This window comes from Phalacrocorax aristotelis, chromosome 3 (assembly GCF_949628215.1).
Source record: "Phalacrocorax aristotelis chromosome 3, bGulAri2.1, whole genome shotgun sequence".
Lineage (NCBI taxonomy): Eukaryota > Metazoa > Chordata > Aves > Suliformes > Phalacrocoracidae > Phalacrocorax > Phalacrocorax aristotelis.
Window position 1 is genome coordinate 99,671,926 of NC_134278.1, and position 15,902 is coordinate 99,687,827.

The window sequence follows — 15,902 nt, forward strand, 5'->3', positions numbered from 1 at the left end:
TTGCAGACTCCAAAACCTTTCAGCCTGGGAACAATCCTGACTTTGCAATATTTTTCTTTTATTACATGTATCAGGTTACATAAAAGCTTTCAAAGCTCCATTTCCTTTCCCTTTTTTTTTTTTTCCCTCCTTGGTTGGTTGGTTGATTGGTTGGTTTTACAGCTGAATTTAACCCTGTACGTAGCAATATCTTATCTGGACACTTCTTTCACATGAATCACAGGAAAGTAAGAGACAACATTCATTGCCATGAGCAGTTGAAAGATAATTGCTAGACAAGCACTTATGCAAAACCCAATCTTGAAACTCAGACGCGTTTTCTTTCGTACATCACACACAACCAGCTGGGATTTCCTTAGTGCCCAAGTGATAATAGAGAAAACAAATCAGCCCCCTACATCACAAAAGCAGCATTCTTACCTACAAATTTATGTGTTTCTTTTCGTCAGCTCTAAGTTAAAATGCAGCTCAACTCAAAACTTAATTAGACTCAGTGGGAGAGGTAGTAGCTTGTAACAGGTTTTTATTCTTACAGGGTTCTGAAGGCACTTCAGTGAGTAACAGAAGAGTGGACATATGGTAAACGTCCATAAACCTGGAATAATTTCAGCCCTTAAGTCTCATTGTAAGCTGGACACCCGTAGCAGACTTCCTTGAACTCTTCAGCCATCTAAAACAGCCACATAATACTAAAACTGGTGGACTGATCATTTGAAATTAATTTAGCCAGAATATTAATGAACCACAGTTTCTTCTGCTGCTTTATGTTGACCATCAGCAGTTTGTAATCTGCTTGATTTTGCTTCCTTTACCAGTTCTACAAACAATTCTGGCCCATAGCTTTTCACTAAAGCTTACAAGACCTGAAATTTGAGCAGCCCAGATTCTATTGCACAGTTGTGAGCAGAGTCCGAGCCATGAAGAATACCAGCCAGCTCCACTGCAGACCCGGGTTTGCTTAGGGCAGTGTGGCAGCGTGACCCAGCCTGGCAGCTAAGCCCCCCAGTCACTCTTCCCCAAAAGGGGTGGGGAAAAGAATCAGAAGGGCAAAAGTGAGAAAAACTTGTGGGTCAAGATAAAGCCAGTTTAACAAGTGAAGGGAAAAAAACCACCAAACAAAACAAGTAATGCAAAGGCAGTCTCTCATCACCTGCAGACTGATGCCCAGCCAGTCTCCGAGCAACACCTACTGTTGAAAAAACTCTCTCCCTAGTTTTATTGCTGAGCATGACATAATACAGTATGGAATACCTCTTTGGTCAGCTTGGGTCAGCTGTCCTGGCTGCGTCGCTCTTGCCCAACCCTAGCCTACTTGCTGGGACAGCAGAGTGAAAGACAGAGAAAGCCTTGACACTGTGCAAGCACACAATAAATAAAACACTGCTGTCTGCTACCAACACTGTTTTGGTCACCAGTCTAAAACACAGCACCATAAAGGCTGCTATGAGGAAAATTAACTCCATCTGAACCGACCCTGCACAGGCAGATAATATTGGGCTAACTCCAGACACAGCCAGTCCATTGACAGTCCAGTACTGCTGGTATTCCATGCAACAAAAAATAATATTTGGCTTTCTCTTTGTTCAAAATGTTCAGCCTTGACTAAAAGTTTGGGAAACTGAGGCAGGGAAATTAAGTAAGCTATCCTAAATCACTCCTAGACGAAGTAGAAGGGATTAGCATTCAGGGCTAGTGCTTGTCGTGAACCACAGTCCTCCAGTCTTTATCCACCAGCCCCATTTTCCTGTTGCCTCACTGGATAATCAAAGTTATTTGAATTCTACTTCCACCTCTTTACCACTAAATTACTACATCAGTATGTTGTTAGCTAAGGTTCCAAGCATTGATGCTCTGTGTTGTTTGCATGGCACTGCACTGGTACAGAGAGAGGATAAGCATAAAGTATCTGGAAATCACATAAGCAGCAAGTTAGGGACTGTAAGACTTCCCCAGCCCAACTAAAACCAGGTAGATTTGTTCTCACAGGAACATGGATCTCCTTCAGGAGGGACGGGGAAGGTTAAGGTGCTTTTTTGGGTTTTTGCATCATCTTGGTTGGATCTTTAAAAGGCAGTAGTAGTTCTAGCCCTGAGTTTTCTGCTCTGAATCTAATTTTCCCAAGGCACAAGAAGTGACTTACCTGGAGATGATAAAGGCTGCCACAAAGCTCAACAGCCAGGATGAGAACCATATTTCCTACTTTATCTTCTTTCTAGTTAGTGCAAAATGTTACCAAAAAGCATTACCACCAAATGACATCAGTGCTTAAGAGGCATAGGCACAGGAGCCCATCTAGACACACCTATCAATGTCATGTGTATCTGTTTACAGCATGATAATAAATGTCTAGCCAAATAACAAACACAAAGCAAAAAAGGGTCATCTGTCTCTGGTGTATTTTACCGATGAAATAAACCTAAGGGTGCGAGTTGGATTTCAGCAGTAGTTAACCTTTCCCCTGCCATGACGCAAAGTCTCTTTGCAAGGATGCTAAGCATAAGATATGCTAAATGGCATATTGGGGCTAACTCTGGAGACTGCCAGTCCATTGCCTTCTTATATAAAGCTTCCCAAGAGTCAGGCTGATACCCTCAGACTTCTCTGAAAACACTGCTGATCCATAGAGCCATCGGATAATTTCTTGGACCATGAAACAAGCCACAGTCTAAGGGTTATGGCTGATGGATACATGAGACACAATCGCCAGTTTGCTAACCCTAACCCTAATGTTCCCCAGGTCTGTTAGGTATTTGGTGGCATCTGGGCCCACAAGAGACTAGGCTGAATGATGCTACCCGCTTGTAGGGGACACCATGCCTGATGTCACCTTCCCCACTACCTGCCTTCCACTGCCCCCACCTTAGCATGTGTTTTGGAATAAGAGGGGATTGGTATAGCTTTTCAGTTTCACAAACTGCAAGAGAGCTGAAAGTTGGTCAAACAACTCCCTAGAATACATCCCTGTGGGTCCCATGGGTCTGCATGCTCAAGCACACACATGTGTAGTGAGGTAGCTGTTTCTGCTAAGGCAAAGAAGAACATTACCTGTTCAGAGAGCTTTGGCTGTCAGCAGAACAGATATTTTTGGCTTAGGTGGAAAATAATAATGCTAGATAGGTCTGAGGTCCTGGTCAGAGTGTACCTGATGGGTGCTGGGCTTCAAAACTGATGACAAGTTGTTCAGCTATTTGAATTTTCAGAATTAAAGTGCTGGCAGCTGGGCGGCCTGGGCTGCAGGCACAGTACAGGTGCGTACAGGTTAAGCTGCAAGCTCTTGGGAGCTGCTTTCCCATGTGAACACTAGACAGGGAATGATTACCACTTGCCTGTCATCATCTGTGTGAAAAGTAGGTCTGATATTTCCTCGTTCAATTAAATAGAAGGACCCCAAGGTCACTACCCTTCTTTCTGAAGTGGGTCCATTTCGTGTTAAGTACTTCCCTTTGTTTCCTACGCAAAGTGGTGACATGAAACAATGCCATCTCCCACGGACGAAATGACAGCTTGCTCCAGCCCTTTCATAACAGAAGCCCTTGAGGTTTGCAGCAAGGGAGCTTGATTAGGTTAGTAATCACTGCAGCACATGGAAAGCATTTATGCCCTGCAACCTTTTGTATATAAAGAATTATACTGGTTCTGCCTCTAAAGCTGGGGAGATTTACACATACAGCTTTCTCCCAGCACTGAGGGAGGAGAAACTGAGGCAGTAAAATCCTGAAAGCCAGCAATTTATTCAAGAAGGGATGCTGAGAGCACTTGAGGTCTCAAAGCTTATGGTATTTTACGCATAGTTTGCAGCACAGGGAACAAGGAATAGGATTTTCTGTAAACCCTAGCATTTTTAGAGACACAAACTAGTTTTCCAAGTCACATTGATGGTCTTGCAAAAGTTTTATTCAAGAGTTGTTACTATATAAGAGCTGTGTGCGCAGCCCTTGGTGATTCACTGCCTGTTACCTGCTGCTGTGGTGAGAGCTGCTCTAACGGATCGGCTAGAAAAGGACTTTCCAGTTCCCTCTTATTCTTAAGACTTCTTCTGAGATCTTCTGTCCTATTCTCCTTTGGCAATCAGTCACCTCACTCCCACGTAGCTATTGCACCTGACATGACCTCTGGTTAAGGACTTATTTCCAAAACCTGAAGAAATCATTTGTGCCAAGTCTGCCTACACTTTCTGTAAGAGGTACTTTGTGACCTGCAGTTCCCTGCTCGCAGGTGTGACTGGGGGAATCTCAAATCTTTTCTTCAGTACTTCATGTCTTGGGCTACAAGGTACCTGGGAAGCAAAACCAGGTAATATCCCTTTTCCTTTCTCAGAGCAGTCTCTAGTTTTAATAACCTGCCCTGTTCCTTTGGCAGCAGCACTTCCTGGGAGTTCCCTCTTCTGTAGCCAGGAAACTGGGAAACACAAATATGACACAATTACCTTCAATTACCAAAAATATTACTTTTATGGAAGAAAAGTGAAAATTTTGTCTTATTCCAGATCTGAAGCAGTGAGACACATAGTGAGATTATAGGGGAGTTTTCAGTGACTGAGGCTCACCCATGGCCTTCACAGAAGAGAGATAATCACGTTACTGCCTCTCCTTCCAGCTTCACAGTGGTTTGTATCCTTTAATCTCACACACTGAATCCTCTGTTTGCTTGGGCTTTGGAGATTCAACAACCCCCATGTGCAGTTAGCACAGAGCCGGACTCTCCTGCTAATTGCTGGTTTGATCCTGGCCACAGCCATAAATGACTGCCCTGCCTCCGTATGCACAACGTGTACATGGATCAGATACAAATTTGAACGTGCAACACAGCTCCACCCACGCTGTCTGCCGAAGTCAAATGCATCCACGTGATGAAAGGTGCAACGATAATTTAGTGTTTTCCACTTGATCCCAGGTGATGTTTCTTAGCATCCCTTGGCACATCCCTCCTTGCACACCTGCCTCACTCCCCAAAAGCTACTGAGATGCTTGTTTGGCTGAGTCCAATTCACCTTTTGGTCTCCAAGGCTCTTCTACCTGTGTTTCCAGAGAGATTAAAAAATACTGTGCACACCAAACTTCTGTAGGGCCCATCGCAGGAGCCCCAGTATCCCTCTAAAACATTTCAAGTTTGTTTTTTTTTTGCCATCCCTTCTCTTTGAATGTGTAACTGCAAACAAGCCAATAATGGCTATATGCCTTGCAGACAACATCCGTTGTTCAACGTGGAGCGCCATGTCCTTATTTTTATTTGAAGGATTCTTCTCCTGTCCCATAATACACAAGGACCCCCAACGGTTTTGCATTTGAGCTCCATCTGGTGCATCTTGGCTGTGTGTAGCAATGCCTCAGCGCCCATCCCCGCTAAGTCCTCAAGCAGGTCAAGACATGGCCATGTCCCAGCGTTGACTCATGGCCGTGCTCTCACAAGGGTTGATGACAAGCTCTTTGGTGCTCTCATTCGTGTCCCCAGTCATCTCAGTGTCCAAACAGAAGCGGGAAGCTATGTGTTCAATATGTGACCCAACTTTACCCCATCGCTGAGGAGAGATACACAAGAGAGGAGAAACAGGGGTGAACAAGATTCCTCCTTGTTATGCTTTTACTATACTGTTCCAGCATCAAGAGGACAGTCATCACTAAGACTTTGCGACCTGATGCTAGGAAGTACAGGGTTCCTCAGCCAACACTCAGCAGAGAACATGCTGAGTATTTCTCCTATCAGAAGCACTCTCATTTAAGCTCAGCCTCTGCTGATAATATACTACTAACAGCTTTTTCCCCAGGTCGCTGGTTCAAATGCCAGCTCAATGATTAACTGCAGAGAAGTGTTAGCATCTGCTGGCTGACTGGCAGCCCATGTGAACTAAATTGCCAGTTTTGGTTTGACTTCTGCAGATAAATATCCAGATCACTACCCGCACTAATAGACATCCTTATCAACACACTCATTTAAGAGGCAAAGGGCCAAACAGGCCAGACTCTGCACTCCCAGATAGACTGTGCTTCCCAAAGGAAGTTGGAGCACACGAGCGATTTGATGCGCAGTAATATTATGTTGAAAGAAAGGGCGCTTCAAAGAAAATGAGGGATTAATCAAAAAGCTCACCTGCTTGTTGTCACCTTCTTTGCAAGGTGACAGCAGCACCTGGGAACCAGGGAAGAGGGTGTACACGGACAAGCACAGCTGCTGCTGGCGGACTTGGTGGTTGTATGTGTACGTCCATTCCTGCAAAGAGGAAGAAAAAGAAAGGAGGTGAGAGAGATCAGGGTTGATTCTTGGTGTTCTTCCACCTGGAAAGCAAACACTTTGGCTTGGATCCTGCCCCCTTGGAAACCAAGCACAAACCTCATTGACTTCAAGAGGCACCAGGATAGGTCACTAGGAAGTTTCAAGCCTCCCCAAAACTGCAGCTACCATTGGAGGACTGTACGTACCAAAGACAATGTCTACAAAACCTGCTGGAAGATAATGGTTCACGAGGCAAAGGATTTCATAGCCAGAACTGAGCTGTGGTTGGGGAACAGCGAGACAGAAAAATGGCATAAAAAACAGAAATGTGCAACCACACAATGTAAAATCCTCTTTTTCCATGGAAAAGCAGCAGAAATGATCTCCAGCTAGCAACAGGAAAGAGGAGGAATTTTTGCAATACCCAGGATTCTGTTCCCAAATATCACAAAAATCAGGGGTAAAGCTCCCCTTTATATCAAAGGAACAGGACCGAACTCCAAACGTTTGCTTTACTGGTTTGCTATGATCACTGCTATCCCTGCTCCCCATGGCTGTCCTGGAGGTTTTTTTTGCTCATGTTGCTTTACATGATCACCTGCTCTTTATCAGCTCCTCAGCCCAAGAAATAATCTTTGGGGGAGCAGAGACTCGTTGTCCCGTGTAAAGCTCTCTGGGATTGTAATTTTTTCAACCCAGGGATGCTTTTCTTGGGAGAAAATGAGAAGAGGCTGACAGTTTGACCAAGATTTCCAAATGTAATGGTCAAAGCATCGTGTATGTACAGATACACTGCTTAGTCCCGTAGTATTTCACAAAAGTTTATTCCAATGCCTATTTGAGTTGAACATTCTCTGTCATTCACCTCTGCTCATATTACCCAAGAGCACCTGAGGATCTAAGGCTGTCCAGGCAGGGACATTTCCCTGCTATTTGTGTGTGTACACAAGCAGACAAGAGCTACTTTGGCTTACGGGAAACCACAAACCACGCTTTTACGTAACCCCAGAGAGTGACTTCTGTAACAAGTTTTTTGCTTATAACTTTGTGAGAGTATTAACTTTAAAATTAGGACTTGAAGGAGTTTCTGAGAGCCCCTAGCCAGGGTGCAAAACAGGATCATTTCCTGCTGTATAAACAGCCCTGAGACAGTAGTCAGGCGAGCAGCAGTAGGAGCAGACAGAAAGCTCCCACAAAGCATCCGAGAAGTTGAGCCATGGCAGGGCTGGAGGAGAAGCAGTAGGCTGGCTTCACTAGCAGAGGGCAATAACCATGCTGGAGAGTGCAAGGCTGGGTGCCAGAGCGTTTCTGCAATAGGCCCCAAGAGCCAAGGCAAACGCTTTGACAGGGTACAGGCTATGAGAAAAAGTTGCTGTGAAAGAAAAGGTGCAGAGAGAAAGCAAAAGAGTTGTGAGCTCAGACACTGAGGAGTCAGAGCTCTGGGAAGAGTGAAGTGAGCAGGGGTGCTGGCAATGGAGGGGAAGGCTGCACTCAAATGTGGGCCAGTTTAGGCTGGGTCTGGAAAAATGAAGGGTAAAAGGTGCTCCTGGGAGACTGCAACCCTTTCTGAGTGCCAGAGGGGGAAGTGAAGAATGACTGTCCTGATCTCAGAGCTGGGACACCTGCAGCTCCCCCTGACTTTGAATGGTGGAGGTTTTAGGTTGCATTAGCATGAGTTATTAGAGCAGGGAAACTCTGCCACCCCTTTGGTATTTGTCACCTTCAGCAGCTTTAACGCCTTTCCCTGACTTCAAAACAGACAGCTACAGGCATTTAATTCCTGGGAATATAAATCCCACTTCATTCAGGTTCTTAGCCACCTGGAAGGGAAAACACGCTTTTGCACAGCAGACCCAGATCCACAAGGACTTCACACTGTGATCCTCACACCCCACATTTCTTAGCCTACTACTTCCTACCAGCTAATGGAAATCAAACCTGGCTTTCTGAACAGCCTGCCCACAGGCTTCTCAGCGAGAGCCGCCCAGGATTTCAGCACATAACAAGCATTAATTTTCAAAGCCGTATTCTGCACTCAAAGGGCCTTCTGGCAACTCTTTCTTCTTTGTCAGATGGAGCAGAGTTTACCTGATCCTACAGTGAACATGTTCCAGACATCCCAACCATGCACACTGTCAGCTGCTGTGTAAACTACCAGCCTGGGAAATCAGGTGCAAAATTAGTCCTGCATCTGTGAAGAATCAAGCCCTACAGGGCAAGCTTCAACACCTGTTCTTGGCGTCTGTGCTGCTACAAGCTGCTTTGAAAACCTGCTTTACATTTTTAACCAATTGGTTGTCATTTTAGCTCAGGACAAGGCCTGAGCTACACCCGTGAGGCTCCTCAGGAGCAGCAAGCTAATCCTGCAACTCTTGAATATATTGGATCCCCCAACTAACTCAGGGAGTGGGGCTTTGTGACCTCTTAACCTCCTTGCTTCACTGAGACATTTCACAGAGGACTGCTGCTCCCAGAGGTTCTCCATGGTTCTTTTTTTTCCAAGCCAGGCTCTGTTCAAACCTTTCCAATATTCACATCCTTGTAAGGCAGGACCACCCTCCTACTGAGCAAAGTGCCACAGGATAGACAAGGTAACCATCTCTCCTAAGTTGTCCTTCATCAAAAGAAGTGAGGCCTACAGAGCTAGATATATGCATCAGTTCGATAGCTGACATTGGATCCTCCCCTCTTGCCCCCAGGCTGTCCTGCTACTCTCTTTATCTAAACTGACAGATTTTCACACAGCTCTTCTATTTTGGCAGAATGGCTTTTTATGGAAGCCAGTCCTGTTGAAAATGTTTTATCCAGTTCTACTCATGTCTTGTCTCTTTTCAGCCCTAGATGAAAGCCAGAGAAAATGATGCAGAAAATGAAGAAATTCTGGGGGAAAAAAAAAGTCACTTGAACACCACAGTATCCATTAAAAGCTTTGTGTTAAAGTACCGGCAAATGGCCATGCAAATTTTTATCTTACGTCATCTCTTCCTTTATTTGTATCAGTTGGGATGAAAATTCCTGCCTTTTTTTCCCATGAGAAACTATTTTACCTTCTAAACCCTGGCACACTGAGCGTTTACGTGGCTGGCACAGCAGCAACAAGAGCACAGCTTTGCACCCCGGTAGTTATGAATGGGGCATCAATTAGGGTACTCCTAGGAAGGGAGACCTTCGGGGAGCTAACACAGCTTGAGGGCTGCAGACTGGTCTGAAGCAATGCCAAAAGGGTTAAGAGCTGACCCCTAGCACAAAAGAAAAACAGACACATGGAATGAAACTGAGATCAAGATTTCCTGCCTTTTCAAAGACAAAGCAGTTCCTGATGAAGTGGTGGTGGAGGAAGGAGGAAGAGGGTGGACTGGGAGAGCAGAGCTACCAGCCGCACACCACGACCAGAAATCCTCCTCCTCCAAAGCCTCAGATAACACTTGCCCCATCTGAGGCTTGTGACTATTTTTCAAGGCTTTAGTATCATTTGAGCAGACACCTGTCACTGCTACTCAGCATCATTGTGAACTGAGGAAATTATTTTAAAATGCGACCTTTGGCTTGTCATAGCCTGGCTGGCAGAAGGAGAAAGAAGCCCCTCAGCCTAGCAAGAAGCAGCCCCGTGGGAGCCCAGCGTTATGTGACAGAGCTGTACATGCTCTGCTGCCAAGCAAGAGGTCAGCTGTACTCTAAAGCCGGGGTAGCAGCTATAGAAAAATGTTCCTGAAGAAGCTGGGAACAACCTCAGCCCTCTATTATCTTTCTAAAGTCACGGGGAAGGATTTCCCAAGGCACGTGACTGCACAGGTCACCTAACGATATCAAAGTGCTTCACTCATCCTGGGATGCAACTAGCACATCTCAGGAGAGGGAAAGCAAAGTACAAAAGGTGGCTATGGCAGCATGGGTGCAGAGGTCACACTGCTTCCAACCAGCCCCTCTGCTCTGCTGGCTCAGTCCAGCTCCCACAGCTCCAGCCAGCCTACAGCTGGGGCAGGACATGCCCAAGGAGGAGAAGAACAAAGACTTTTGAGGGGAGGGAGGTTAGAAGAGAATTTTTATGGTTGAGATGTCTCAGGAGGGACACTGTCATGTTAGTCTGGATAGAGGCTAAATGTTCTCCACAGAGGTCCTCAAGCCAAGGGGGGTAAGCTTCAATGCCACATCAGGCAGCTTATCACATTGCATTTCACCAAATCACAGAACAGTAGGGGTTAGACGGGACCTCTGGAGATCATCTCATCCAACCCCACTGCTTGAGCAGGGACACCTAGAGCAGAGAACACAAGAATATGTCCAGGTGGGTTTTGAATGTCTCCAGGGAAGAAGACTCCACAAGGTCCCTGGGCAGCCTGTTCCACTGCTCTGTCACGCGCACAGTAAAGAATTTTTTTCTCCTGTTTAGCTGGAACTTCCTGTGTTTCAATTTGTGCCCATTGCCCCTTTTCCTGTCGTTGGGCACTACTGAAAAGAGTCCAGTCCCATTGTCCTGACACCCACACATTAGGTATTTGTAAGTATTGATGAGATCACCCCTCAGACTTCTCTTCCCCAGGCTCAACAAACCCAGGTCTCCAGCCTTTCCTCATAAGAGAGATGCTCCAGTCCCCTGATCAGCTTCGTAGCTCTCGGCTGGACTTGCTCAAGCAGTTCCATGTCCTTCTTAAACTGGGAGGCCCAAAACTGGACACAGTACTCCAAACGTGGTCTCACTAGGGCAGAGTAGAGGGAGAGGATAACATCCCTCGACCTGCTGGCCTCACTCCTTTTAATGCACCCCAGGATGCCATTGGCCCTTCTTGGCCACAAGAGCACTTTGCTGGCTCAGGGTCAGCCTGATGTCCACCAGCACTCTCAGGTTCTTCTCAGCAGAGCTACTTTCCAGCAGGTCAACCCCCAACCTGTATTGGTGCATGGGGTTGTTCCTCCCCAGGTGCAGGACCTTACACTTGCTCTTGTTGAATATCATCAGGTTCCCCTTGGCCCAGCTCTCCAGCCTGTCCAGGTCTTGTTGGATGGCAGCACAGCCTTCTGGCGTATCAGCCACTCCTCCCAGCTTGGTATCATCAGTGAACTTGCTGAGGTTACACTCAATCCCATTGTCCAGGTCATTGATGAATATATTAAATAGGACTGGACCCAGCACAGACCCCTGGGGAACACTGCTAGTTACAGGCCTCCAACCAGACTCCACCCCATTGATCACGACCCTCTCAGTTCTGTTGTTGAGCCAGTTCTCTGTCCCCCTCACTGTCCATTCATCCAACCCACACTTCCTCAGCTTGTCTATGAGGATGCTCTGGGAGACAGTGTCGAATACCTTACTGAAGTCAAGATAGACAATCTCCACTGCTCTTCCTTTGTCGACCCAGCCAGTCACACCATTACAGAAGGCTAAATTTCCTTCACAATGAGAGTCACGGATATGCCACCCAAATGCAATGGCAGCCAGTCAGCTCCAAGGTCTGGATATTTTGGGGTGCAGGCCAGCGAAACGGATGCTGCAACCTTCCCACTCTTTCCTCACTTGTCTAGATGACTAACTTTACACTCATCTTGCTGCTACTGTTTCCATGTGCGTGAGTACCCAGGCTGAGGCGTCTTCTGCTTTTTCATCTGAAGTGTGTCATGTTTCATGGAACTGCTGATGATTAATGGTTTATTAAATAAGTCCCAGAGTCAGATGTCTATTCCAAAGATGTATGTACTAATATCAACTGACACTTGGTTTGAAAAGAAAACCAATCATTCATATCTTTATCAGGTAGACCAGGGCAAAATTATGGTCAATTATTTTTCCTCAGATGCATTTCTCTCATGAAAAACTAAATCAATCAGTTCATTTAGTAAATGACACACAACAAGATATAGAACACCAAGGCTCCTGTGGGCAGGAGTGCAGGCAAAGCCCACTGTGCCCTGAGGATGGGGAGCACTGCATAAAGATCTCTTCCAGTCACTAACTCAAAAGTAGGTCTCTCTGAGAGACACCCCAGGGGACAGAGCCTACCCTGACTGCTACCAGACCTTCTGGAGAGGGAAGGGCCAAGTGGATCCCAGGGATGAGAAGACAGGACTCTCCTACACAAAAATGAGGGGTCTTCTTGAGCCTCAGAGCCCCATTTAGTAATTCATGATTAACACCATACACAACCAGGGAAGGTTTGTGAGATCTGCTAGGGGTCTAAATCTAATTTCACCTCAGAGTATTCTTCTCAATTTACCCAAATTATGGATGTGGCCAGGGCTCACAACATCCTTCCCCTGCACTACAGATAGAAACAACTAAAATAAAGAGCAATTGATTGCCATCTGACAGCTCCTGTTCCTCTGTCCTCAAATCACGGTGATGTATGACAGCTCAGATCTTCTCACACCTGGTCCCAGGACTTCATGCATGTGATGTCAGTAAAGGGCTTGGGAAGCCTAGTAAGGAGACAGCTACGGAAGGGCAATCGAGCAACTAATTAAGCAACATCAAATTAATACTACTAACATGGATAACAAAGGATCTGGATGGCCAGGATATTGCCGTAGTACTTACTGAATGCCACGAAAACAAAGCTTTGATTTAGCTAAGCCTATTTTTCAAATAATGAAGCTTAGAGTAAACAAGATGTGACTTCAGTATGTTAAAAGTGAAGATTATTGCTCTATTCTGATATACCGAATACAAAACTAAGTAGCATTCAGGACTGCTGCATAATCTATCCTACACAGCCTGGTGACTGCAACCCCCATGTCCTCCACAAGTTCAGGTAGTCTTGTAACAATTGTGTAATTAAAACACCAGTTTCTATTTACAATGAAAATGTAAATATCCTGCTTTTACCTGAAATAATCTCCATGCGCACAAATAACAGAGAACTATCCTAGAAAGACAGAAAAAAAACAAAAGGGAAAGGTTTTTCTCTATTCCTGTCTGTGTATTGCGTGTAGCTACTCAACATTTTGTTTGTAGTGCATTTTCTGTTCCCCTGCAGAGTTAGTCCTAGATGTGCCCCAGAAATGGAGTTGCCATCCAGTGGGAAGCATTGACCTATTGCAGACAGAATCAGAATGGGAAGATGAAAGGTTTGTGGCATGAAGAATTCAAAAAATTTACTCCACCAAAATGTCAAAACAAAATGTGTTTGATGGGAATGAAACAATTCAACTTGTTGGCATGACATTTCTCATTTTAAAATACCACATCAAACTGATATTTCAGAAAGACCAATGCCATTTCATTTTGAAACACTAGCTTGCAGCAGCATTTTCCATCCTGATTTTCTCAGATTTTTAAAAAAACATCCAATTCATTGAAAGTTGCAATTGTTACTAACACATTTTTTTTTCCTTCAGCAGAGTTGACCCTGCAAAACACAGCGATCTGCTTTCATCTGCTCACTTCTCTTGCTGTTTGTGTAAAAAGTTCATGTAGCAGTGCAAGAAAGAAAAAGAATTTTAGAAACTGGAAATCAGTTAAACCGTAAGAACTGTAACTATGCGGTACTTGCAATTATATTCATTATACCTTCTGAACTGACGAAAATTCAAGTAGTCATTGTTGATTTTACCAGACTGTGAAGCAGGTATTATTTTCCTGGCTAAAGGCAGGCATACAACTGCATGCAAAAGAGATGTACATAATGACATGCTTCATTTGCACATACAAACTAGGGACATTTTCAGCAGCATCTCCAGGCTGGGCCTTTTATATGCATAGCTACTTAGTTTGAATGTGTAACCATGAGGGTTAAGGACATACGGTCAAGTGGAAGCAAGCGCACCATTGTCTATTAAATTATTTCATGGCACCCCAAAGAAGCGAGTGATTGTTATCCTCCCTGTTTTGTGGATGGGAACAGTGAGAGAACTTCCTGACATGCCCAAAATCACAAAGGGAGCCTGAAGCAAAGGCAGGTTTTGAAGCTGCATCTTCAGGGTCTTGCTCCAGCCACTCCACTGCAAGGCACATGTGCCTGCTCTTGGCTCTAGCATTTCATGGAATATGCTATTGAGAACACTGATTCATGTGTCTTTTTCTCATCTCAGTGAGACTGAAAAGAACAAGATCATCCTCATTAAATTCTCAGTAGTTTAATGAGCAATCTAATATTGAAAGAATGCAGAGTATGAAGTTATAAATACCATTGTGATTCAGTGCATTTTGAAAGAAATAAGGCTGAAAGATGAGGGGAAATTATAGTTCGCTCTGTCTTTCTCTGATCTCTGCAGATGAACGGCGCGTGGCGTTCCTGAGCAGCAGTAAGCGCTCAGTGCAGGCTAGCACAGAGATAAGCAGTCCACCCTGTACTGTGGCTCCTGCACCAGTCCCTGTTGCTGCCCAGGGCCTCCACTGAGGTAAGGAGAACTTACCAGGGTTTAACTACATACTGCCTTAGGGAAAAGGCTGGCGGAATGGGTAATCCTCCAAGAGAGCTTTAGCCAATTTAGGAAATCACCTTTAACCTGCCCTGGAGCCTTCTCTCCAGCTGGCATCACAGGGATAGGTGACACATCTTACCTGTCCTGTTGCTGCTGTGCCTTTGCTGCTGATGCAAGGATTTAAGCTCAGGATGGGGAACTCTTGGGCTTCAGACTTGTGTGACTCCAGGCAGCTCTGTCTTTGCCTGATCATCCCAGTCTGATAGAGCGATTCCTCAGGAATCCTGTGGGAACAGCATGAAAACAACATCCCTACTCCCCCAGGCAGACCGAGTACTTAAAGGGAGGCTCAGTGGGTTAAACAGGGTGCGGTTGCACTATTTCACCTTCAGAAAATGAGAGTGGCAAGATCTATTACAATACTGAATCACTGAGAGCAGTACACGGGCAGGGATGCTGCAGAAGCAGCACTCAGAGATGGATGGATGGCCTTTCTAAGAGAAAAAATAAATAACACTGCACAAGGCAAACAGAGGAGCAAGGAACAGACTATGAGCAGGTTGAAGGTCAGCCTTCAGCTTACAGGAGCAGGGAACTTTATAACAAACCACCGCAGAGCCCTGGCATTCCCTGTGAATGCTGCTATGCAATACTACATGTGGCAAAAAAGCAAGAAAACAGCTATAAATCATTTTCACACTGTGATTCTACACTCAGCCATTGCACCAGCAGGTCCCTGGAGGTATATCCAAAACATTTGCACACTTTTTGAGGATGGTTCCCCCTGACAGTGACCAGGGCAATGGATGCAATGGATTCTGGAGTAATTTTGGTGACTGAAAGGGATCTGAGCAAAAGCAACTGTGGAATTGCATAATAAGCTAAGCGTTAGGCTAGGAGTAAGGCAGAGCCACCTGAATATGGGTCATAAACTCCCAGAGTGGATGGTTTCACAACAGAGAAGTCTTGAGTATCACAGAACAGTGTGAAAGGACTGGAAATTAGGTCTTTTTTTTTTTTTTTTGTAAGCAAGAGTCATTAAGTGCTGAAACAACCACCAGCGGCTACGGTGGATTTTCCACCTTGGGACAGTTTTGTAATGAAAACTGACTATTTTCCTATACCACCTATCCCAGAGAGTGGGCAGGAGGATACCTGAGGAAGCCCCAAGAGCTAAGAGATGCTTTACCCCTCACCAGCCCTGCAAGCAAAGAGCCACAGAGTCTTTAAGACTGCTTAGAGAAAGCAGGACCACAAATGAACCACATCACACTGTGAGCAAGCTGTGTTTAAAGCCGGCACAAAATTCACTATGCCCTTCTGTGAAGCTCAAAGGA

At 45.3% G+C, this 15,902-nt stretch overlaps 1 protein-coding gene across 1 annotated transcript in view; it reads right to left on the minus strand.

The window, feature by feature from the left end:
• Positions 1-506: 506 nt before the first annotated feature.
• Positions 507-15,902, minus strand: part of GALNT14 (polypeptide N-acetylgalactosaminyltransferase 14) — a 105,156-nt gene continuing 89,760 nt past the window's right edge. The window contains exons 13-15 of the mRNA XM_075088701.1: positions 14,705-14,849; positions 6,088-6,207; positions 507-5,518 (exon numbers count right to left, since the gene is read on the minus strand). Of these exons, the coding sequence (XP_074944802.1) occupies positions 5,360-5,518; positions 6,088-6,207; positions 14,705-14,849 (424 nt within the window). The 3' untranslated portion in view covers positions 507-5,359. The remainder of the gene's footprint in view (positions 5,519-6,087; positions 6,208-14,704; positions 14,850-15,902) is intronic.